This window comes from Periplaneta americana, chromosome 5, assembly GCF_040183065.1.
Source record: "Periplaneta americana isolate PAMFEO1 chromosome 5, P.americana_PAMFEO1_priV1, whole genome shotgun sequence".
Lineage (NCBI taxonomy): Eukaryota > Metazoa > Arthropoda > Insecta > Blattodea > Blattidae > Periplaneta > Periplaneta americana.
In genome coordinates, this window is record NC_091121.1 from 572957 (window position 1) to 598999 (window position 26043).

At 35.0% G+C, this 26043-nt stretch overlaps 2 protein-coding genes and 1 long non-coding RNA gene across 12 annotated transcripts in view; 2 read left to right on the forward strand and 1 right to left on the reverse strand.

Annotated features, from left to right (window-relative positions):
• LOC138699398 (uncharacterized) overlaps positions 1 to 1472 on the forward strand; it is a 76892-nt gene extending 75420 nt beyond the window's left edge. For all 4 annotated transcript variants that reach the window (XM_069825249.1, XM_069825250.1, XM_069825251.1 and 1 more), the window contains exons 6-7: positions 276 to 360; positions 445 to 1472. In XM_069825249.1, the coding sequence (XP_069681350.1) occupies positions 276 to 360; positions 445 to 477 (118 nt within the window). In that variant the 3' untranslated portion in view covers positions 478 to 1472. The remainder of the gene's footprint in view (positions 1 to 275; positions 361 to 444) is intronic.
• A 2585-nt stretch (positions 1473 to 4057) lies between these two features.
• Positions 4058 to 24546, forward strand: LOC138699399 (uncharacterized). 7 transcript variants are annotated; one of them, XM_069825256.1, is made up of 8 exons: positions 4058 to 4394; positions 5177 to 5290; positions 10262 to 10356; positions 12947 to 13094; positions 14514 to 14659; positions 19034 to 19118; positions 19199 to 19227; positions 24206 to 24546. In XM_069825256.1, exons 2-8 carry the CDS (start codon positions 5210 to 5212, stop codon positions 24225 to 24227), a joined length of 606 nt encoding a protein of 201 aa, XP_069681357.1. In that variant the 5' UTR covers positions 4058 to 4394; positions 5177 to 5209; the 3' UTR covers positions 24228 to 24546. The 7 variants fall into 7 exon arrangements, with proteins under 7 accessions (XP_069681357.1, XP_069681355.1, XP_069681354.1 ...); XM_069825254.1 differs by lacking the exon at positions 4058 to 4394 and adding an exon at positions 4618 to 4719; XM_069825253.1 differs by lacking the exon at positions 4058 to 4394 and adding an exon at positions 4624 to 4743.
• Positions 21950 to 24207, reverse strand: LOC138699401 (uncharacterized). Its single transcript, XR_011331994.1, has 2 exons — positions 23997 to 24207; positions 21950 to 23952 (listed from the first exon to the last, which is right to left on the reverse strand). It is a non-coding gene; the product is annotated as an uncharacterized lncRNA (long non-coding RNA).
• Positions 24547 to 26043: the final 1497 nt, after the last annotated feature.

Sequence of the window (26043 nt, forward strand, 5' to 3'; positions counted from 1 at the left end):
TAACCCATTCAACTCCAAACCCTGTCTATTATCCCGAACTTTCCTAATGGCATATTCTAGACCGAAGTTATATTTTAAAATGGTGATTTTTAAACGGAGTGTGATAGGTTGCATATTTTAATCCTATTCTTGTGCTGTATTGAATGGCGAATGTGTCGCTGGTCTTTCAGTTCCTGACAGTTGACTTGTGTTGAAAGTTTACTTATTTTATATGGTGAGCTTCATAGAACCAATAGGATACATATAGTAGAATTTGAACTCTTTCTAATTTGCAGTTTCATCAAGTGGAATTTCACCAAGTTTATCGTTGACAAGAATGGACAGCCAGTGGAGAGACATGGCCCTAATGTGGACCCCAGCGTAAGCATAAATGACAGAGCTTTCTTGTGTTCTGCTGTTGAATACCGACCAATATTTAATTTATATTTCATTCCTGCTTTTCAGAAATTGGTGTCAAGCTTGGAAAAATACTGGTAGCAATCTCAGAATTGAAAAGTCTTGATATTGCAGCTGCAACGCACTTAAAGACTGATTGCACAGGATTTGCTCTAAACAAAGAAGATCTTGTAAGATACACCATGTACACTACTCAAGCCTTTATACAATATTTTTACCATTTCAGCAATGGACTTTTTTTGTCTAGTAGACACATATATTCAACTGAACAACTCAAGAGGAATAGTAAATATTTTAGGGGTGGTAGTTTGCACTATTCTGAATAAAAAAAGTTCATATCAACATGTGTCCAATTTTTAATTCATATGGAGAGACAGCTGTTTGAATATTACGCATAACAAATCTTACAAAGGGTATGAATGACTACGTGCAAAGTAGTACGTTTCATAATGATATAGGGAAACAGCTGTTTGTAGTTAGCCTGATGATAAGCATAACATGTGACCGACCACAACTTTAAACCGTTGAAATGTATTGATACCATGTGAATAAGCAATAAATGTAATTTGTATGTCCTCCTTGCTACTTGTTATGCGTAACATTCGAACAGCTGTATCTCCACACCCATTGAAAATTGAACTTTTTTTTTACTCAAAATAGTATCATCACTCCTTCAATATCTACTATTACTGTGTATAATTATTTTCACTTAGTAAGTCAATTTCTTATTGTTAGAGCAAGAATCTTGAATAATCTAGCATAAATATTTTGTTCTTTTACATGTCTTAATGGAGTCGGTTCTTGTTATTAAATTGTTCTTCAAGCAGATGTATGAAAGAGCCAGTAGCAGTGTTCATTATACATGTTGAAATTTTTAAGATAATATTATGTAAATAAGTATAGAAAATGCTTCCCTTGTTGGAGAAATGTACATTTTCAGTAACATACAATAATTTAACAAGTGCATAACTCAGAGAGAAAGTAATATCTTTGCTGCTAACTTTTTCAATGGAGGATGTTCTGTTTGAGCTGTAAACTTGCAATATTAATAAAATAAATACCTAATTTAAAATGTATTTACTGTAAATTTCATTTTTATGTATTGTAATTTTTGTGGAGTCAGAACTATCAACATTCCTTGAAAATTTGCACCTAACACTTACCTTGTAGCTGTTAAATATCATTATATTCACTGTTCATTTCTCCCCCTCTTTCTTTTTCCCCTCTCCTTCTCATGATATATTACAAAAAATGGGGCCAGGGGTTGTCTCACTGCATCGTTTGCTTCTAAGCAACCCATATATGTTGTTAGCAATTAGCCATTTCTTTTCATGCCCCACAAAATCTTAACTTAATAGAAGGCTATACTATGAAAATCCACTACTGTAGAACAATAACATATATTTAAATGATATCATAGTTATAATCAAGTGAAGATGAAAATTACTCTGAAGTGACAGTGCCAATTTTACTTTAACCTAGCCTGTATTAATACCTTTGACAGGCTTTCCTCATCGAATGATTGTGTCTGCACCTCGTGGTGTATTGGCTAAGACAGTGTTCCGCAACCAGTGTGCCTCCACAAGGTGAAAGGTGTGACGCGAACTTTGATCTATTATTGTAAAAAATTAATAAAATTTATTTACGAATTAAATTCCTCTCTCAACTGACACAATTAGCAACCGAGTTAGTGACATGTCCAGTGACATCCAAGGCAAGTGAAGGAGAAAATAAAGAGCAAGTCGGAAGTTCTCACTTCAGATTGATAAATGAAAATTAAACTTGGAACCCTTATTACAAATAATTTTCTACACAAATAAAACATTAATTGCTTGTATTCTTTGATTTTTTGCATACCCACTTGTATAATTTAACTTGTGTGATCATTTTACAGATTGACGAGTCCATCGATATTAGCGGGTTAAAATTTCCACGTATACAATTTTCCAGAAATTGTTGTGTCAATGATTAGATCAAGTGCAGTGTATTCACAATCAGCTGTTCCCACACCTTCCACTCAACATCACTCAGCAGAAGACGGTGACGACGAGGAAATTATATTTTTCTCCGCATATGTATGTTTTCGTATTTCTATTAATGATATTCATTGTTAATTTTTAGCGACATTTCTGGGGATTTTTTTTTTAACTTTGGAGAAATTTAGCTACTTTTTGTTGAAAAGTTAGCGAGATCGTAGGCGATATGTTGGCAACAGTGCAGTGTTGCCATATTTAGCGATAAGTCGCTAAATCTAAGGAATTTTGAATCAGTCTCGACGACAAATTTTGTAAAATACGATTAGCGACTTTTCTGCTGATTTTTATATTCTTCCACTTTTCCCTTTCTTTTAAATTAAAACATTCAACTGAAGTCATGCACCTCTTAGTTTTAAAAGAGGCATCGTCTAATGATTCATAGGTGAAAGATGCTGATTCAATGATTCTCACGGGTTAGGTCTCTCTCTCAATGCCACTTCTCGAACACCGATAAACGGTGGCAACTTTGATTGGCACGTAACGAGTCGCGAGCTGCAACTAATTCTCGGTTCTTCCCCGCAACGCGGAGATTTTCCACTCCGAACCGACCCGAGGCAATTGAGTTTTGGAATTTTGTGCCGACAGTTCGTGTGAAGCAAATTAGACTAGTTTTTGCTGGTTTTATTATATTTTAATATATAAGATTTAAAAAGTGTTAGATTTTACAAAAAAAAATTGTGGTGAAATGCTTGGGTGAAAATTTCCACACTTACAATTTGCCAGAAAGTGTAGTGTCAATGATTGGATCAAGTACAGTGTATTCACAATCAGCTGTTCCCACACCTTCCACCTCAACATCACAGCCGTCAACAACACAACCAGACTCCGCAGAAGAGGGTGACGATGAGGAAATTATATTTCTCTTCGCATATGTATGTTTTTCTTATTTTTATTTAGTGATATTTATTATTAATTTTTAGCGACATTTCTGGGGATTTTTTTAACAAACTTTGGAGAGATTTAGCTACTCTTTGTTGAAAAATTAGCGAGATTGTAGGGTGATATGTTGGCAACAGTGTGAAGCAAGTGTAACAAAAGAACGGTCTTGCTGCAGCGCTTTACGTTTTGCTTTCAATGTTGCCAAGTCAGTGGTTTTGTAGCTAAATCTGGTGTTTTCAGGACTGTGGTCAGCTACAGAATTTTACCGACAGCGGCTAGCTATTTATTTGGCGTTTTTTATGATTCCAAGTAGAGAGAGAGATGATATTTTAAGTTTTTTTTTCTGTAAAGATGTTATAATTTTTTATATGTACTTGCAGACAATGTTAGTTAATCATAAACCAGAGTTTAGTATAGTATTAACACACTTTTTAATTGTGCGAGTATACAATATCAACGTTTTATGTGAACTCGATTTGGTGCAACCACGTCCATTTCCTGCCTCATCCATTGTTGTTGTACAAATAAAGTATTCCGCATTCGTTGACCTCTTAATTTAATGTATGCAATATTTTTGTAAATGAATTGATGTATTTAATCATAAAGATTAGATAATGAACTGAACTATTATTTTCATTCATGATATATTATTTAATTTATCATTCCGCATTATAGTTTATGTAACACATATTTTTAAAACTTATTGTTGGCAGGCATGTCTCCAGCTCAGTGTGAAATCAGATTTCGAAGCGACTGGTGTGATTGTGAATGTGATTATTTCCGAAGTGTCCAGTATAATCTTGATCTACTTCATTCAATTTTGAAGAAATATGCCGCACAAAACTACATACGTTCAAAAGTTTAGAGATGTGTGAAAAAAAAAAAATGTATTGAAAGACTGTGTGGAAGAAGTTACCGGTGATAGTTCGAATGCTCTATGTAAATGGTGTAAGGTGATATTAAATGCAAAATATTCAGATTTAATTACTCATGCCGATAATTATACACACAAAAAGAGTAGCGAGTGTTTTTCTGTTGTTCGACAACATAATATTGCCATTTACAACAAGCTTCTGGGCAGAGGTGAGTGTTATTTCAATTTCCAGGGTATTATAAATATTAATTTTTTTTTTAATTTGAAACCTGAAATTCTGCAGTTCCTCAACTATATAGATTGTATTTCAAATTTGGAAATGGTATGTTAAGAAAAATCTGGAGTTTTTTTTAACTACAGTTTAGCGGTTTTTTTAAGCTTGTGCAGCGGTAAATGGAATTCAGAGTTGGCAACACTTAAAAAAAACGCACGGTAAGCCTAATCCAATATTTCCACTATGATGCTGCATCACACTAGCATATATGTACGTGCGGAGTCGGAGTAGGTTAGGTTGTTGGCGAAGTTCCTGATTTAGTACGTAGATTGTGGTTATGAGTCGTGAGTAATAATTCGTGTTACCGGTTTCATTCCTTTGCTATATAAAGATGTCTGATATTCATAAACTGTTCTAAAAATAATTCATACTGTATTAATTTAGTCAAAGTTACACATTTACGTCCTCGGAAATCTGCTTGTTTGTTATGTAAGAGGGCTACGTATCGCTGTGTTGATATTTTCTCCTTGTAAAATGTTCCTGTGTGACATGTTTAATTCCTTTGTATAGTAAATATATGTTTCTCTTCCACGCGAACATTGTGCATAGGCTATGACACTGGTATTGATATAGGCTTACTGTATTACATCTTTTGTGTATTTACGAAATGAGATACCACATTTATTTATAAGTTGCAATAACTTTTACACTAAGCAATACGCCTACACAGTAATCAAGATTTGGCATACTTGTAACAGTTCCTTTTGTTTTCTGTAGGATATAATTTGATGAAGACTACATTGCTTTAAGATGCTGGTTGCAGGACTGCGGTTGTTTGGAACTGCACTGTGTGCAGTGCATCTTCTGTCTATGCGCATGACTGTGGTAAAGGTAATCCATTTTTCATTCACAAATTGCTGTGCTAAAGCTATTCAAATTAATTGTAAAATAGGGACTCTGTTAGAGCATGATGACGACCATATTGTCATGGATCTCAAAAGTATGGTGGGAGGTCTTGTGTTGTCCAAGGGCTGACAAAGGATGCATGATGCAAAATGGCTGGTATTATTAGCATGGAGAAAATTAATCGCACATTCATAAATTACCCATCTTACAGGCAATTACGACTACCCCTGACTAACAGAGCAACAGCATTATATCATTGTTTGGTTGGAATCTGATACAGTTTATTTCTCTTTTTAGTGGCAGTCACATATTCTTATTCATTGTAAATATATTATTGTATAGTAAAATTTTTCAATGGATCCCCAGTCGGTCTCTTTTGTTGCTAGAAGAATTTTGCCGCACGGTTCACCCCGGTCATTAGGGGATGCGTGCGGAAATTTCTAGGTGCGCTGCTGTCACATTTTACATTGACTTCGCCACGCGGGTATGAAACAATCGTATATTATTTCTATATAACAAATTGTTCATTCATTCAATCAATCGCGAATTAATGAATGGATAATTTTGAGTTACTATGTGTATAAAGATCCGTTATAGAGCCATAATATAATTCCATACTTCCTATACCAATAATAATAATAATAATAATAATAATAATAATAATAATAATAATAATAAAAAAGTAACACAGAAAGCAGATAATGTGAATTTTTGTTTCGTGTCCAAATCTGCAGCGAAACTTAGATGGTAGCTATGTAATAAAATATGATAGCATTTTGATTCTCTTACCTCTATTCGTCGTTACTCCCTCTTAAGTGAATTACGAATCTCTCTTTGTTATTGTCCCTGTCTTGCTTCGTGTAAAACTCTCTTCCGTTTTAATTGCATATTGATCGCAGGAGGACCAATTGTTGTAGCTCCATCACACAGAATTTGACACACTAGCACTCAGGGCAGGATAATATTGTTTTTCCTGACAAGACTTTGGTTGGGCCCAAATCATTTCCAAAAGATTTAGAATGCCGTGGTACAGAGAAAGTCGTAACACTTTGTGTCCATATGAGTCTGCGAGCTCCTCACTGCATATTTCTTACTAATTTTGGCTGATTTGATTTCCTGCAACGTAACTGCCTTGATGGGTATGGGGTTAGGCATGGTAATATTATTATAAGAAAGACTGCAGTTAGTGTTAGTGTTCAGAGGAGAATTGGCAACATTTATGTTTGTCTCAGAAAGCGGAAACAGAGATTACTCCATCCCTCGAGTGAACAGAAAAGGTTGGGGGACCGTATTACTTCAAAAGACAACTGCTCAGCATGCGGTTGGCCTCTGTCTTTAGCTGGGAATGCATAGAACGTTTCTATTAGGCCTATATATCAGTGATGAGAAAAGGAGATGATCATGGATGGAACGAGACAGTAGAGTGCAGAAAACATTTGTTGCCAGGGGCGTCATTTTGTCATATTACGGTCTTGGAATATCTTCCACGAGATTGAGACAAAGGCATAAACACTGACTGGCTTCTCTGCGAAGAGGGATGGGGGGGGGGGAGAATTTGTTCCCCAGTATTTCCGAGTAATTACAATTGTGTATTTCCGCAATACTCATTGTTAGTATTTGTGTAACTACAACTGCATTTTTCTGTTTTCATTCTTATTAATTTTATTTTCTGGTATCAACGAAACAATGTTCAGAATGAGCAGTACTGTTTGCTTGCTAATTGTGGTAGTAATCAAGATTAACAGTAGAAAATTCGAAATATAAGTTTACAGTTTCTATTCTCTTTCTTTGTAGACAAGAAATCTCCATCGTTTTCTTGGACACCCATTGATTCATCTGTCTTGTAGTGTATAATTGAATATTTGTAAGAGAGTCTGAGTTTGTTCAAAACTTAAATGATGTGCACATCATTTTTGTGTATATTTATCTAAAATTTCTACTATATTTTATATTTTATTGGAATTGTATTCCAATGGATACCATCCCATTGTGGAATCCTGGGAAACGAGAATGCGGATGCTTTAGCAGAGAATGGCAGCACTGCTACTTACAGACCTGTTACTAAATCTACGTATTACTCTGTGAAGAGATTTATTAAATCTACATACTTAGACTTCAACAAACAAAATTTAATAACACAATCCCAAGGGAAAAAATGGAACTCTCTGCATCAAAATCCACAGTTAATTCCCGATTTACCACGAAAATCGTCTGTAGCTGCATTTAGATTGGCAACGGGCCATGATTGTTTGGCCAAACACCTGCATAGAATTGGAATATATCAGTCCCCTAACTGCCCATTGTGCAACTCAAACCAAGAAATGGATTCGGAACACCTCAAAATCTGTGCTTCAGTGGCTGGTCATGATAATATCTTGAAAAATATTGGAGTGCAAGAGGCCAAATGACTTTATTGTCAAATGCCTGGCATTAGAAAACAACAACAACATATTTTCAGTTCTAATCAAATGTTGTCATTTCTTTTCAAATCTCTTTAATGTATATCCCACTAACGATTCCATGTATTCTTTTTCATTTGTTCATAGTTAATGTCCGCTTTTCTGTCGCATGGTGGAAGACAGATATGGCATTGTTTTATAAAATGTAATAATCTTACTTTTTCCATTAATGTTTATTCCATCGTATGTATCAACTGTAGAAGTTTGATTATATTTAGCTCTTGCCCTCTGAATTCATCATACAGTATGTCACTTTCTAAGTAGCCTAACTGGTAATTAAAATGAGCAAATTTCTAATATCTTGTTGTTCAATTTATCATTGTGTACACTGAACTTCAATCACAGTTGTTTCAGCAGTAAATATTTTCAATTCATACAGTGTCTCCCAGATTGATGTATACACTCTTTGAAATACTATTTCACAGCAAAGAAATGAGATAGAATGATTCAGAAGGCAGTGGAAAGCATGGAAATATGTTCATCTGTTTATAAACAAACATGGTGTTGCAAATATCGTTCGATGAACATAAATGAATACTGAAATATTATTGGAAAGTGGAGAATATTGTTGAGGTTCGACGACGTTGGAGGGTTGAATTTGGAATACAACCACCAACAAGGTTAACTATCACAAGAATCCGAGACAAGTTTGAAGTTGATGGAACGGTGCAAGATGTGTTGAATTGGCGGTGTGGAAGAAAGAGAAGTTCCACCAATAACGAGAGTGATGATGTAGTCATGCAGGCTTTTGCACAATCCCCAAAGAAGTCAGTGAGACAATGTTCTCGTGAGATTGGTATCAGCAAATCCTGTGTTCATCGAATTTTGCGAGCTCAAAAATGGAAGCCTTACATTCTGAGACTTGTCCACGCACTAATTGAGAACGACCCAGATAGGCGACTGGAATTTTATGAGTGGTTCTTGAACATGTGTGATGAAAGGGAAAATTTTCAAGACTTAATTGTTTGGTCAGATGAAGCCACACTTAAACTTAATGGCACAATTAACCAGCACAACTGTGTGTACTGGGCTAATGAAAACTCACACATCTTTTAAGAAAAGGCCGTCAATCTTCCAGGAGTAAAAGTATGGTGTGGTCTGTCTTCCAGAGGAATAATTGGGCCGTACTTCTTCGAAAGGACTGTCAGGGGTGAGAAATACCTGCAAATGTTGGAAATCACGATTCCACGTCTTAATGACCTCTTAGAGAATGAAAATGGGTTTTACTTTCAACAAGATGGGGTTCTAGCTCACTTCCATGTCAATGTGAGGAATTTTCTCGATCGCACACTCAAATCAGAGATGGATAGGACGAAGAGGAAGTGCTGTGGAGTTCCTGCCTCGATCTCCGGATTTAACCCCTCCAGACTTCTACCTATGGGGAGCTCTAAAGGACACAGTGTACACCACAAAACCACAAACACTGGAGGAACTGAGATTTCAGATTGAACATGCCTGTAATGATATTGCATTAGCAACAATCCAGGTGGTGTGTCACTCTGTTGTTGGGGTGCACTGTGGCCATTTTGATCATGAATGGACTTAAGGAATACAAAACCGCAAAAATCGTATTTCTGTCTCATCTCGTTGCTGAGAAATGGTGTTTCAAAATGTGTACACATTAATTTGGGACACTCTGTATTTGTTAAGTGTTTATTTAGAGTAAAAATTTCTCAGTGAAAACTTTAATTGGAATTGACTAATATCTTCCGGTCGTATGCAAACAGCATTGGACGAATATTTAGAGATTTCTTTCTATATAAAGAATGCTCTGCTTTGTTTCTCCATCTCATACAGTTTCGTCAAAATATAAATTAAGTAAAGTATTAACATAAAGGTAGCACTCGCTCAGTGGAATGGATTCGTTTGGCTCATTCGGATTTTTAATTTTTGCATTATTTTAAATGGATCATCGCCCACTTGGCCGTATTGTCTCTGTGTGCATGACTGGCTTCCATGCAGAATTCTGGCCAGAGAATTCTAAACGGATTTCCATCGAGATCGAAATAAATAATGTCATGGCAGTTATATCAATTGCAAGGCCTTCGATCGTGGTAATATTGAAGGTATAATGAAATTGATGACGGAAGCTTATTTTGTTAGTCCAACAGTATGAAGAGCTTTACAATTTATCGAATTAGAATTATAACAATGTTAATATGCAAAAAGAGCATATGGGATTAGATTGGGGAAATACGAATCTGCCGAATGAATTTTTTCCAGTAAGTGAGTGTCTACCTTTAGGCGTCCTTGTCTTACTCCTCGAGTAATAACATTTTTTTGAGCTTTTCATTTGAACCTTGACTAGAATTAATTTTAATCGAAGTGTTATTGTAATATGCTCTGAATAACTTGTACTAAATGTTGTGGGATGCCTTGTCTCTTTAAAATGTTCCATAACTTGGATCTTTTAACAGTGACTACGAAGGTGATATATGTACTCTCTGTGTCATGTGTATACTTAGGTAACTAATTACTGACTCTGTTTTTATTTCAGGCAGCAGAAGAAAGAGACTGGCAAAACGCATTGTCTGTTTATGATTTCACAGTGAAAGATATAAATGGACAGGATGTGTCCTTGGGTAAATACAAGTGAGTCTGTACCAATCTTTGTTCTCCATTTTAATAATAATAATAATAATAATAATAATAATAATAGATTTTATTTATTGATATTAATGTGCTGGCCAACAGTGATTAACCAATAATAGGATAACACAATACTCACAATAATAATACAATAGTAATAATGAAAATGATAACAATTAACAGTAATACTGTACATTATTGTATATATTTTACAAGTATACAAAAACTAGGTCCCTAAATTAAATGGATCAAATTCACTGTTGTACAGACTCAGAAACAAAATTTGGGCCACCAGAATTATCCAAGTTCCAGTAACAACATACTGGGCATGCTCAGAAATGTTATAGGCCTAGTGGAACTTCGAAAATTCAGACTGGCCCAAATTTTGTTTCTGGGTCTGTACCAGTTGGCAGTTTTAATGCATCTAAAGACGGGAAAGAGATTTATACTTTCTGTTGTAAAAAAAGTTTGAGAGTTGTCATACTGTCGTACCTTTTATAGGAACACAAAAAAAAAAACGTATAATGTGAAATATAATAATTTGTAATAGTTAACAAATGATTATTTGTGAAAATGTTTTTGTAGACATGTCACTTCTATGACCAGAAACCTTCAGTGCAAAGGTATGATCTAAATTCATGGAAATAATGCTATCCTTGATACGGATGAAATAAAATATAACAAAGCCAGGGGTCTTAAGAGCAAGGTTTGGTTTAGAGATTGTGTGCAATACTGACAATGAAACAAATGTTTATATAGGCCTAATGTCAGTATTGGACTTTTGGTAATCCATCATGTCCTGGAATGGAGGATTACCCAAAAGACTAATTCTGATCACAGTCACCATGAAAGCTTGTATAACGTGTTTGAGATAGGATAACTTTCTTATATTCATGATTTCTACGTAATCTAGGCTGTAATAGGGAAAATATGATGCATTAAGATTTGGTGTGCTGCTCATTGTGAACGTGGCCTCTCATTAAGATTTGGTTATGTAGGAGACATGTGCTGCTCATTGTGAACGTGGCCTCACATTAAGATTTGGTTATGTAGGGGACATGTGCTGCTCATTGTGAACGTGGCCTCTCATTAAGATTTGGTTGTGTAGGGGACATGTGCTGCTCATTGTGAACGTGACCTCACATTAAGATTTGGTTATGTAGGGGACATGTGCTGCTCATTGTGAACGTGGCCTCACATTAAGATTTGGTTGTGTAGGGGACATGTGCTGCTCATTGTGAACTTGGCCTCACATTAAGATTTGGTTGTGTAGGGAGCATGTGCTGCTCATTGTGAACGTGGCCTCTCATTAAGATTTGGTTATGTAGGGGACATGTGCTGCTCATTGTGAACGTGGCCTCACATTAAGATTTGGTTGTGTAGGGGACATGTGCTGCTCATTGTGAACATGGCCTCACATTAAGATTTGGTTGTGTAGGGGACATGTGCTGTTCATTGTGAACGTGGCCTCTCATTAAGATTTGGTTATGTAGGGGACATGTGCTGCTCATTGTGAACGTGGCCTCTCATTAAGATTTGGTTATGTAGGGGACATGTGCTGCTCATTGTGAACGTGGCCTGACATTAAGATTTGATTGTGTAGGGGACATGTGCTGCTCATTGTGAACGTGGCCTCACATTAAGATTTGGTTGTGTAGGGGACATATGCTGCTCATTGTGAACGTGGCCTCACATTAAGATTTGGTTGTGTAGGGGACATGTGCTGCTCATTGTGAACGTGGCCTCACATTAAGATTTGGTTGTGTAGGGGACATGTGCTGCTCATTGTGAACGTGGCCTCTCATTAAGATTTGATTATGTAGGGGACATGTGCTGCTCATTGTGAACGTGGCCTCACATTAAGATTTGGTTGTGTAGGGGACATGTGCTGCTCATTGTGAACGTGGCCTCTCATTAAGATTTGGTTGTGTAGGGGACATGTGCTGCTCATTGTGAACGTGGCCTCACATTAAGATTTGGTTGTGTAGGGGACATGTGCTGCTCATTGTGAACGTGGCCTCTCATTAAGATTTGGTTATGTAGGGGACATGTACTGCTCATTGTGAACGTGGCCTCACATTAAGATTTGGTTGTGTAGGGGACATGTGCTGCTCATTGTGAACGTGGCCTCTCATTAAGATTTGGTTGTGTAGGGGACATGTGCTGCTCATTGTGAACGTGGCCTCTCATTAAGATTTGGTTATGTAGGGGACATGTGCTGCTCATTGTGAACGTGGCCTCTCATTAAGATTTGGTTGTGTAGGGGACATGTGCTGCTCATTGTGAACGTGGCCTGACATTAAGATTTGGTTGTGTAGGGGACATGTGCTGCTCATTGTGAACGTGGCCTCACATTAAGATTTGGTTGTGTAGGGGACATGTGCTGCTCATTGTGAACGTGGCCTCTCATTAAGATTTGGTTATGTAGGGGACATGTGCTGCTCATTGTGAACGTGGCCTCACATTAAGATTTGGTTATGTAGGGGACATGTGCTGCTCATTGTGAACGTGGCCTCTCATTAAGATTTGGTTATGTAGGGGACATGTGCTGCTCATTGTGAACGTGGCCTCTCATTAAGATTTGGTTATGTAGGGGACATGTGCTGCTCATTGTGAACGTGGCTTCTCAGTGTGGTCTCACTTCAACCAACTACAAGGAGTTGGTTGAGCTCCACGACAAATATGCTGAGTCTAAAGGTCTTCGGATTCTAGCCTTCCCCTGCAATCAGTTTGGCAACCAGGTAAGCTGTGTTATCTGGAATCACCCAGTTTGGGGTAACTAGATTTTTAAGTGGGAGATAAGAAAATAAGGAAAATCCAAAGTGAAATCCATTAATCATAATTTAAACTTCTCCTCCTTGTTTGGTTGATTTCTAATACTTCACTTTGGATGTTACTCCATTCCATTGGCGGCTCATAAACATTTAATGCCTAGTGCCAGATGTAAGGAATAAAGAGTAACAGTATTGACATTTATTATTATTGTGATTATTATTATTATTATTATTATCATTATTATTATTATTATTATCATTATTATTATTATCATCATTATTAAACGCACAAAAATGAATACAACTGTATACAAAATCGAGATAAATTAGAGAAATGTCGGTTAATAGACAGGCTTTCCATCAATAATGTAACCTAATAGTGAAAGTGTTGAAACATCACTCATATGGTAAAAAATGATAAGAAACTTAATTTATAATCATTAATCCTTTTTTACTTCTACATGATACACTTTTAACATGCAACCAAGCAACTTGGTTTTTAATAATTTTAGAAGTACTCTTAAATGCTGTTGACTTGGTTAAGTGCACTTTTAACTTTTTAAGTCTTTATCTAACTCAGAACTGAAGTGAACTAATTCACGAAACACAACCCTGTAATCTGAGTTGTCGGATTAATCATGCCTTCTCAATGCTACGAGGCTGTTCTTAAAGTAAGTTCCGTTTTCAATTATAGCCGTCGCATCGCTGCAATCGTTATTTTGCGCAAGCGTGTTTTCTTCTTCAGTCCTCAGGCAAGCTGTGCATGCAGTTTCAGAGCTTCAGTCCGTGTGTGTGGTTAGTTATGATCAGTTGAAATGTTTAAAGTGATCGAGCACCCCGCCGACTGTGAGATGCGGTCTGTTATCCATTTCTTGAATGCGAGAAACATCAAACCAGCTGACATTCATCGTCAACTTTGCGAGGTGTATGGTGATGATGCCATTAGTGATGGAATGGTCAGGAGATGGGTTAGGAAGTTCAACGAGGGTCGAGTCTCTGTGCATGACGAGCAGAGTACCGGTCGGCCATCTTTGATCAATGAGGATTTGGTGCGTGCTGTCGATGAAAAAATTAATGAGGACAGGAGGTTCACAATTTCTTTGCTTTCCTTGAATTTCTCAAGTTATGTGTTATAAAAGATTTCCAGTCTTTAAGAAATTCTAAACAGCAATATGCCAATCACAATACGAAACACTGTGCGTTTAAAATTGATCACTGAAAGATGACTTTAGTTACAGGAATGAAATGTGTTTAAAATGTCGTGGTAGATTTATTTTCTCTGTTTTCTCGAGTGTCCTGCATAGGAACTGCATTTCAGAGTTCATATTTAATTTAATTATTTTATTTGTCGTATGGAAGGTAGAATTCTGACTTGGTGTGTTGCAGGAGCCTGGGAACTCCAAAGAGATACTGAGTTTTGCGAAGCATCAAAATGTAAATTTTGATATGTTTGAGAAGATTGATGTTAATGGAGAAAATGCTCACCCTCTGTATAAGTATCTGAAAGATAAGCAAGGAGGATTTCTTGGCAAGTGAGTTAACGTTATGCTTGCTTTTAATACTACCTTAGTTAAATGTGTGAAGATAGCATTAAGTTAGAAAACATCCAGCATGGCAAATTTAACACATTTTTCCCCTTAAAAGTAGCTGTCAGTCTATTAGTGGGATTGACGTTGCATTGTAGTCTGGACTCGAAACTACATCACAAGATGGTAATGTAATGGACAAGCATAAAATTTTAATCGATAGAGAGTTCTCATACCTGGATCTTTGGAAAGAAGTCCCAGCCTGAAGATACTAAAGGGGGAACTATTTTACCTCTGGACACTTTCACTTTCCAAGGACCCATCATATTTGCAGTCCTTTGAAAACAAAGAGTAACGGTTTATTGATGGGCACCATGTACTTGGCTGATACATCACCAGCATGGAACAGTTGTGCCACTGTGACCCAATCCCCAGAACTTGGATGGGAATTGGATTGGAAAGGTTACGTGGAATACAACCGACCAAGTAAATGTAAGAGTGGGTGTATTTTGGTGTAACATACTGTAAGTCATACAAATGAAATTCTGTGTAGTAATAAATAGTCTTATGTGTATTTTCTGCATCATACTAATCATTTGCCTCTTCACATTTTTCATCTTAGGTCGATGTTTCAGTTTGTTTCAACCTTTTTACTCTAAATATGATTTACAAATCATTGCCAAGAGTTTTCAGCATGTCGTGACCGTATGGAATGTCCCAATAAGCTCTTTGTTACGAAAGTTCTTGCTGTGCCTGCAAAACAGTTATGTTATTCGAAGTGAAAAAAGTCACAAAAAATTTGTTTGTGTTTATATCACTGTACTAAAACATTGTTACTTAGCAAGAATGCGAATATATCAACTTTCAGTTTTGAGGAACACTTCTAGAGCCATTCTGCTCCTTTCCATGTATTTTAAAAGATGAGCTGAGCATCCATTACTTCGGTAGTGTTCATTTCGATAGAATGACTTTTAACCTGATTCTCAGTTTGCCAATTCAGTTTTATAGATCTCTGATGCAGTGACAAGAAGTGCTCTTAGTCTATAGAGGAAAGAACACAATGTCATTGAGGACTAGAACGATTTCATGTGCTAAGATATTGTTACATCTCTAAAATTACCATATATTTAATTTGTGAATAATGAGGTAACAGCTAAATTGGTGGAATAACCTTCTGCTTTCTTGCCAAACAACCCACTGTGGACAAGCAGGAGTGATACAGATGGGGCCAAGATTTAAACATGTAGGCCTGCGTAAAGTACACAACATTTAACTGTCATCAAAACAACAAAGGCATTAGATACATAACTTAAGTTCTGTTTGATTATAGTGTGAAGTTCATAATGGAAAATGTGTACTACACATAATCTTAAATCTGTATTATAAGCACTTCTTGACATTTAATAATGGAAAACATCTGCTGCATATAATTTAAATCTGTGTATTATAAGTGCGTTTTAACAGTTTTGTAGTATAAAAATGCAACAGTTATAGCTCTAATATACTAATAAAAGAATCTAGGCCTACATGAAAAAGTATGATTTCATTTTACACAAAAATATTAAAATTTTAGTTACTGCCAAAGAAATGATTTCTTACTGTCGAAATATGTCCCTTAAGTGCAGCAGTCGCAATATCTAAGAGATATGTTGTTGTTGTTGTTTTCTAATGCCAGGCATTTGGCAAAGTCATTTGACCTCTTGCACTCCGATATTTTTCAAAGATATTGTCATGGTTAGCCACTGACACACAGATTTTGAGATGTTCTGAATCCATTTCTTGATTTGAGTTGCACAATGGACAGTTAGGAGACTATCTAAGAGATATGATTCCTGTAGTTCTTGTGAAGTCCAAAACTGCACCAAAATTTGTGTATCAGCAACCTAGAGAGCAGTGAGATCAATGAATTCATTACTAGTAACTTAATTAATCTTAATTTAAGACATGATAAAATAAAGTTTCTAACCACAATGATTTTCTTTACTGTCTTTGTCACTGTATACCGTAATACAGTGGGACATCGATTATTCGAACTAATTGGGCCCAGGTATAGTTCGGATAACAGAACATAAAAATGGCAGAATACATGAAATATGTATAAAGTTTCTTTACAATAAGGTACCGTTAAAATACTGTACTGCACATACAAAATATGTTGTTGTTTTCTAATGCCAGGCGTTTGACAATAAAGTCATTTGACCTCTTGCACTCCAATATTTTTCAAAGATATTATCATGACCAGCCACTGAAGCACAGATTTTGAGGTGTTCCGAATCCATTTCTTGGTTTGAGTTGCACAATGGGCAGTTAGGGGACCGATATATTCCAATTCTATGCAGGTGCTTGGCCAAACAATCATGGCCTGTTGCCAATCTAAATGCAGCTACAGACGATTTTCGTGGTAAATCGGGAATTAACTGTGGATTTTGATGCAGAGAGTTCCATTTTTTCTCTTGGGATTGAGTAATCAAATTTTGTTTGTTGAAGTCTAAGTATGTAGATTTAATAAATCTCTTCACAGAGTAATACGTAGATTTAGTAACAGGTCTGTAAGTAGCAGTGCTGCCATTCTTTGCTAAAGCATCCGCATTCTCGTTTCCCAGGATTCCACAATGGGATGGTCTCCATTGGAATACAATTCTTTTATTGAGTGATATTAATTGAGAGAGCATTTTAGTTATTTCTGCTGTTTGAGATGAAGGTGTGTGTTTAGAGACGATTGATAGAATAGCTGCTTTGGAGTCTGACAATATAACTGCATTCTTAAATTTATGGCTGTGACAGAGAAGATTCCTGAGACTTTCACTTATTGCAATGATTTCACCATCAAAACTTGTTGTTCCATATCCAGGAGATCTATAAAGTGAGAAGAGACAGCACGTAACACCTGCACCGGCACCTTGTTTTCTGGAGATCAAGGATCCGTCGGTGTAAAAATGAAGCCAGTTTTGTGGGGGGTACCTAATATTAATTGTCTCTAAAGACAATTGTTTCAGTATTTCAGTGTTTACTTCTGATTTCAGTATTTCTTCTGTTAAAATATGTTTTATACATAATAATGATAACAGTGACACAATACAGTACGTACCTTACTGCTGGAAGAAATCGCTGATTTTTCATTGCTGAAGTGAATTTGTATCTATAGTTAACACATTACGTTTTCGTTGCGTTTGCCTCGTAGTGTGTACAGGACGATCGAAAAACACAATCCAATCACTTCAGCACAGAACACAAGACAATCCACCATTTGAACAAACTGCTTGAAACTGAAAATGAAACTGATCGTGTTTATTCAGTAACATAAGGCTACTGCTGTCAAGATTCCGTGCACTAAAGAGTTGGGTTATTTCTGCAAACAGTAAGCATTCCGAGTGAGAGAGTTCTTAAGCATTTACGGTCGGTAATTTGTCAAAGCTCACTGAAGCGAGATGATTGGCATAAACAATGAGCACCGGGAATTCCCGAGAAGAGCCTTGTAATACAGCATCTCGTTAATATCTCACCACTGTTAATCAGATCAGCTGGGATCTTTCTCACTATGTTACAGAGGAAAATAAATACGTACTGTAGCATGTGTACGGTACATAATTAAACAAAGTTAATCAGAGAAAATTTGAGTTCGGATATTTGACATATCAGATGATTGACGTTAGGATTATCGATGTTCCACTGTACTTAATATTCACTAATTATTTGCATTGTTGTAGTTATTGTAGTTTGAGTATGTAAAAAAAAATTAGATCAGTAAAATCTTATTTTTAGTGGTCTAAAATTGTATTTTTAGGTGCCTAAAATTGTGTTTTATCATTTTAGAGCCAAGTTGAGGTGCCTAAAATTTTGTTAAGGCCTAAATGTTCGAAGTCTAGTTATAATGGATGTAAAATATAGTGTATGTTTTGCAGGAATGATTAACGGTTTTTGAGCAGACTCGACTTACCTATCTTGTGCGATAAACTTGCAATAACACTGTGTGTGTTAGGAAGAGAGTGTTTACCTCACTCTTTCTTGTAACGGAGGCATCTTATGGCAATTGTGTACTTGGCAAGGCCCATAAAACCAATGCTTTTTTCTTAAGCTGTAATCCTCTATAACATGAAGAAAGTTACTTTATATCAAAACAAATTTTAATTTATTAACATAATAATCAGTTTTAAACTCTTTCCACTTAGCACACAGTTATTCTGAGTTTATTAACAATTTTTTTTGTCTTGGTCCACAATACTACTGCTTCATTCAACGAAAACTTCTTTCCTTTTAGTTTTTAATAGGTAATTTATCACCATAACATATTCTTTTCCATGGTAACCACTTCTGATTTTGTTTATAACTAAGGTCCAAGGCTAATTATATACGAGTATCCTCTGTTGTTTCTTTTTTCAGTGCTATAAAATGGAACTTTACAAAGTTCATTGTTGACAAGGATGGGCAGCCAGTTGAGCGACATGGACCAAATGTTGATCCCAGTGTAAGTATATTCTGTCTTTATCTTTAATGTAGTTGAACTGAAGAAACTGATAAATGAATATTCACTGTTTTGTTTTTCAGAAATTGGTCTCAAGTTTGGAGAAGTACTGGTAAGATCTTGAGATAATAAATTATATAGAATAACATTTCGAGTCAGTAACAAAACATGAAGATCATTTTAATATTTCACTACATATATAGAATGAAAAGAAAACAATCTGAACAGTTCTTTTTGAGTCGGTGGAATCAAAACAAGCATATTCCTTTGTTTGTGACATGTTGCAACATGGTCCAGGTTCCCAAGGTCATGGATCTGACATGTTTTTTAAATTAATTTATTTTATATCACTTTGACTTAATAAGTCATATCACAAGCATACATAAATAATTATTCCAGACTGCATAGCATTATTGTATTACAATTAATTTAAATATATTTAATAAGATATGTTAGATCCATATTTATTTCAGATAATTTGATTCTCCAAGGTGGATGGGCAGTGTTTAATTTGTTTGAGATGTGAAAAGTTTTATTGAAAGAAGAATAGGATGCTGAATGTATTTGTTGTTTATAATGATGTTCAGAGAATATATATAAGTTCATACAGGTTGGTTGGTTGCTAATGCTCAGCATATTGGAGTTCTTCCATTTGCCTTCTTGCTTCCTAGTATCGTAATGGCAGGTCTGTAGCTGTTAAATTTTTACAGTTCTTGATGGTATTATTTTCTTTACAAAGTAAACAATTAGGAGTAGGAAAAATATTTATTTTATTTAGATGGGCAGTCAAACAATCATGTCCCATATATAATCGAAAAAGTGCCACAACTTTCATTCGTGGACATTCTGGAATTAAATTTTTATTGTTTAATAAAATATTCCAATGCTTATTTACAATCTTTTTGCTCAGAGCGAGTTCTGGGTTTAGTTTTGAACCATTTGGGAGGGAAACGAAAGGTAGAGCCTACTAGAAAATGATCTGTTTCTAACTCGAAACTTCTAAAAACTCTGGTATCAAGGACGGCTTGAAATTACACCTATTTATGAACATCTCAACCACTATAGACAAAAATGGCTTAACCATGTCAATAGGATGGACCGTTCCAGACTCCCAAGACAAATTCTCCGCTATATACCACATGGAAGACGATCTTTGGGATGCCCCCTGAAAAGATGGACGGAGACCGTAACAGGCCACTAGGCCTAATACCTGCAAGGATGATGATGATGATTTACACTCTCATGTATTAATTTTTCATGTATTTCTTCTTGGATGATTTTCTTAATTATTAGTTTTGAGGACTGAAATGATAAACATGAATTTGTAATGTGTTGGATCATTGTGCCCTTTTTTGCTAAGAAATCTACTATCTGATTACCAAGAATTCCACAGTGTGAAGGGATCCATGCAAAACTATTGTTTTGTGAATAGATTGTAAGTGTTTAGTAAATGTCAGCAAGTCTTGTTGTATAGATGTCTTCATTAATGGCTCGTATAGCTGATTTAGAATAGCTAAATATAACAGCTTTGTTAAAGAGGTTAATGTGATAGAAAAGCTGTTTTATTATAGAATTGACTCCTCAAGTTCTCCATCTAAGTGAGTTGAATTTTGACTGAGAGATATGTAAGAATAAAATAATTGACTGTATATTCCAGGACCAGTCATATTATTAACGTTATTACCAATTTCAGAGCCAACGGTGTAGATGTGTGCCCACTCAGTTTCTGGGAATCTTGTGTTGATAGTTTCTAGTGAAATTTGTTTCAAACGAATAGAGTTCTCATTCTGTTTTTTAATTTGTTCTATCAGATTTATATTATAATGGATTTTTAATCTATTGACAAAATAAGGTGGAAGATGTAACTTTTCCATACTACCTATATTTGTCTAATGGTAGGCTATATTGTTCTTTTAGATATTTAACTTTCTGTAGAAACATCTTAGTAGGTTCTCCAGTAGTTTATGTTAGGTATTCTTTTCAGTTTTTCATATAAAATTAGGCTACATTGATTTCTGTCTGATTGTAATGGAGTGTTATCTGTACAACCTTACAGAACTGATATAGGTGTGGATGAAACAGCACCTGTAATAATGCATAACACTTGATTTTGGACTTTCTCAATTTCATCTAAATTTGATTTTTTTGCTGTAATAATTGTTTCACAACCATATTGGAGAACTGGTTTAATATGTTGTATTCAAGACTTGTTTAGAGTCTCCCCATTTACTTCCAGTTAGTCTTTCTCCATTACTGTAACTGTATGATGCTTCCAGGTTAATTTGCTATCAAAAGTTACACTTGAATATTTTTAAGCTTGTGTTTGTGCGATGGGTTCATTATCGCCGTTGATATTTGATGAGCTAAGGAAAATATTTGGTAATTTGTTCATAAGTTCATACTAGATCTAGTTGAAGCTGCAATTTTGAGAATATAAGAAATGCTAAGTTGTTTTCTTTGAATATCAAGAGAAAGTTCGTCTGCTTCTATTTGTAAACTGACTATTGGACTTGTTCGGAATGAACTCAAAGTGATCCTAAGTGCTAAGTTTATGTAAAGAGAACGGTTTTGCAGAGTTGTATACACTACAGCCGTATTCCAGTTTAGAACAATTGAGGATTCTGTAAGTGCATATTAAGACTTTATAGTCTGCGCCCCAGTTTGTTGCAGCCAGTGTTTTCAAAAACTAATTAATCGAATGCAATCTTCTTTAAGAGCAGCTGAGGGGCCCATGTCAGCTTGCTGTTAAATATGATTCTAGAAATTGCATTGTGTTTGCTATTGGTAGATTATTATAATTCAGGCTGGAGATGTGATATGTTTTGTTTCGAAAATAATATACATTTACTTTCATTAGTTCAGAATTTGTTCTAGTTCTGTTTATGAGGATATATAAAAACATAATTTACGATACATCATTGGAGGCAAAATTGATTTTTTTGCTCATACTGCGAAAGGAGAAAAATCATCAGAGGATATATCAGCATTTTGAAGTGCATAGGATAATTGCTGCCATGCTCTTCACAGTTTGACCATCTTTGAACAGCTTTCTTATGTACCATAAAATGAATAAAACGTAATTAGCATTTTAACAAGCTGAGCTGTCGTAAGGAAGTACTTCTGACTTGTGGCTGCTTGTTTTGGCTCCAGTTATCACCCTGAAAAGTTTCTGCAAATATTTTTTTCTTCACTGTACAATACAGTGACTATAGCTGCCTTGATTTAGTCTATTTCATTTGTTTGCTAGAGTAAATTTCTTTAGAAGTTACTGTAATAGGAATAAATGCTGGTAATTACTGTATATATGTGAATACCCCACACTTTTTTTTTTCCGGAATTTAGCAAAGAAAAACTGGAGTGCGCACATTATTTGAAATAAGGTTGTACCGCATTGTCTCAAACACTTTTTTAATTTTCTCTCCTAAAATTAGGATGCGCAGATGATTCAATGGTGCGGATGGAGTATTTATGTATATATGGTAATTATCTAATTGCTTTTTCCTTTATTGTAAAATTCAGACACTTTGACAAGTATTAGTATTCTGACATGTCCTATTTACCTGTTAAAAAGTGGATTGCAAGGTTTTATAAATTCACAAAGCATGGGAGAAACTATAGTTAAAATAATTATATTGAGATATTTTGAATAGTTTCGGAATATGAATGAAACAAAATTAATAAAATTCAGAATTTAAATGTGCAAAATAAGTAAAGTCATTGAACAACGAGACTAAGGCCTGCAACACACTCCGTCGAGAACTATGAACTATGTAATATGTGTGAGACAACTAGCAGTTCTTATGTCTTCACACTACAACGAGAAATATGTTGCTACGCAGTGAAGCCATCTCTGTGTAGACAATTAAAACACGGATTTTATTACACTATACAGAAGGCAGTTTGATATAATACTATACAAAATCTTTGGGTTTGATATGCGCTGATAGAAATAAAGTTACATAAATTTGAACATCTGACTTTCTATTAATTGTTCAACTTCATTCACGTAATATAAATTTTATAGGCTACAGTTAAGTTAGGTTACCTGTGGGAGCGGAAATACAGGTGTTGGGTAGCTATGTTTTAAAAAAATCGTTAGCCAACCAATGTCAGCTATGCCCTATTTCGAGTGTTACTGTGTGCTAAAGGAAAGCATTTTCCATAGATCTACAAATGCATTACATATTTCTTGCTGTAGTGTGATCGGGCCTTAAACTTCACCAACGAAATAATGAAATACATAGCCATGAAAGAATTCAAAGAAACATTTACATCCATATATTTTTTAACTTTAAAAATCAGCTTTGTTTCTTTTTATTTTCTAGTTTCGATATGAATTGTACATTGTGTTCCTTTCATAATGTATAATTTTATTTCTAATGGAATGATACGGTATTGTGGAAAATTTAAAAACATTTATATCGACAATACTTTGGGGAAAATATATATGAAATTTAAAAAATAATTTGTAGAAAAAAAGAAACACTTGTGAGAACAGTTCACATTGCAATATCCTACATAAGCGTCAATTTTTAAATAAACATTTATCTTTAAAACTGGCGAAATATGTAAAATATATACCAATCAGATCTGAATCAAATGATTTCTAATCATTTTCAAGGCCTTCTTCATTATAGAATCCCATTATCTCACAGCACACTTGCTAGTGTTGTACCATTTCTGAGTCTCAAGCATTGGCATCAGTTCCAAAAAACTCTGTAAATCATTTCCCATAGGGATCAGATGAAGATGATGCCAAACAGTAGTTGGTGACAAGATTGGTTGAAAAGTGATAGAATAAAGATAGGAAAAATGGAATTACTCTTAGAAAATCTACCTCAATAAAAGCAGAAAAAATATAATTACTCTTAGAAAATCTACCTCCATGCCACCTCTGCCCACAACGATTTCCACTTGAACTTTAACTCAGGTTCCATCTTTAGAAGCCGGTACTGCAGCTGTTTGGCAACATTGCACTTGATAACGTGACAGTAGTGTGAAATATGTTTTGTTTTAACCTGCTTGTATGTTCTCGGAAAGTTAATATGGAATGATACTATACATTTACTGTACACCCTTTAACAATGCAGGAATCAGCGTGAAGACCTGTAGTTGCAGGACTGCAACATTGTGCAGGACATGGAGGTGGTGGGGGAAGACTGTTCAATCAAGTTGATTTGTACTGAATGATTACCAGTGTCAAACTATGTAACTACTCTTCATGTAATGTTGTAACAAATAATACACTAGTCTTGTTCAGAAAACTTAAAAGTGATCAATGGAAAGCTCAAATATTGTGCAGATATATTCATGTTTCATCATGGAAAGAACTCTTGTGATTTGTAATGTATTTACATGTTTGATGAAATGTATTCTTCTATATTTGATGATATTCTGATTTTGTACAAATAAAATTATATTGTTCCACTGACATTCTCTGTTTACCAGTTTTATCCAGTTATGAACTCACTTAATTTCACAATATCTTATGCTGTTTGTGTATGTCATGTGATAATAATAGGCAATATTTTAACATTAATCTCAAGAGGACTGGTATCAAATAACATATTGAGCTGTGGATTATTAGTTTTTATTATATGAACTAAAGACAGTTTTATTCTTCTGAATTTACATGTTAATTTACACGACAAATAGGCAAATTATCGGTATCAGCACTTTTACGTTAATGATAAGAAAATATTGAATAAATGTAGCATAGCATAGTTTGAAAATTGAGTAACAACTTTTCTATATTATGTACCGAATAGTACTGGTTGGTAATAATAATATAGAGTTCGATTGCTGACAATTTTTAAGTTAGGGGTGTTACTTTTTTCTACTAAAATATATTTCTTAGTTTTCTTAAATACAAATCTTGGAGTTACATAACTCTTAGATTTAAAGTCACATAAAGTTGTCCATTAAAAAGTCATATTATTTAAGTAAATATATTTTAATTTCAAAGTATTTTTAGAGACAGTTTTCATACCTAAATGAGATAAATTACTATAAACTTAAACCATAAAATATTTTCTATGTAAATGTGTGAAGAAAATGTGTACCTAGTTATGAGTAGACCTACTATATGCTTCATTTAAACCTTTGCTTTCCTGTCTTTTCTTCCATCCTTTCCCAAAACTGGGTCATATGTTCTGCGTGCCGGTGTATCCCTGATACAGCACAGAATTTTTTGTCTTATAATAGTGTTAGGTACATAATCTAATTTACTAATTTGCGCAGAGCTATGCTAAAAGTCCATTTCCTGTGCAAGTAACTTTTTTTGTTTTCGAATATCTGCCATACTACACAACCATTTGTTGTAAACATTGTTTCATTAACATAATTTCTGTCATGCAAGACATACTATAATTAATGATGTCACAATATTAACAGACGGTTTACCTATAGATTTCTGTATTCTCACATATGGAAGCGAAGCCTGGACTATCAAAAAGGCTGACGAAAGAAGACTCAACAGCTGAAAGGTGATTTTTATGAAAAGAACTGCTGGCTACTCCCTCCTTGACCATAAAATAAATAGGACATTCTTAAAGAGTTAAAAGTAGATTCGATTACTTAATTTATGTAGGATATGAGATGCGATGTGCCTAGGCTTCATTCACAGAATTATTTATTTATAGATAAAGTGTAAGGCTTTTAGAGTCGGAAAATAGAAGAAAGTGTGTAAGAAAAATTTGAATCATGTTCTCTCTATTCAAGAATTGTGAGATAAAATTATATTCATTTGCGTTTACCCATTACTTTTTCTTAGAAGCCTGTAGTTATATACTCGCTATTTGGGTTACCAGCACATGTGATCCTTTTTACATGAGTGGAGTACATCAAGTTGGTAAACTACTGTTAATAGTAAAATAAAAGTGATTACCTGATAAGCTTTTATAAATTTTGGTAAAAATTGAACACTTGG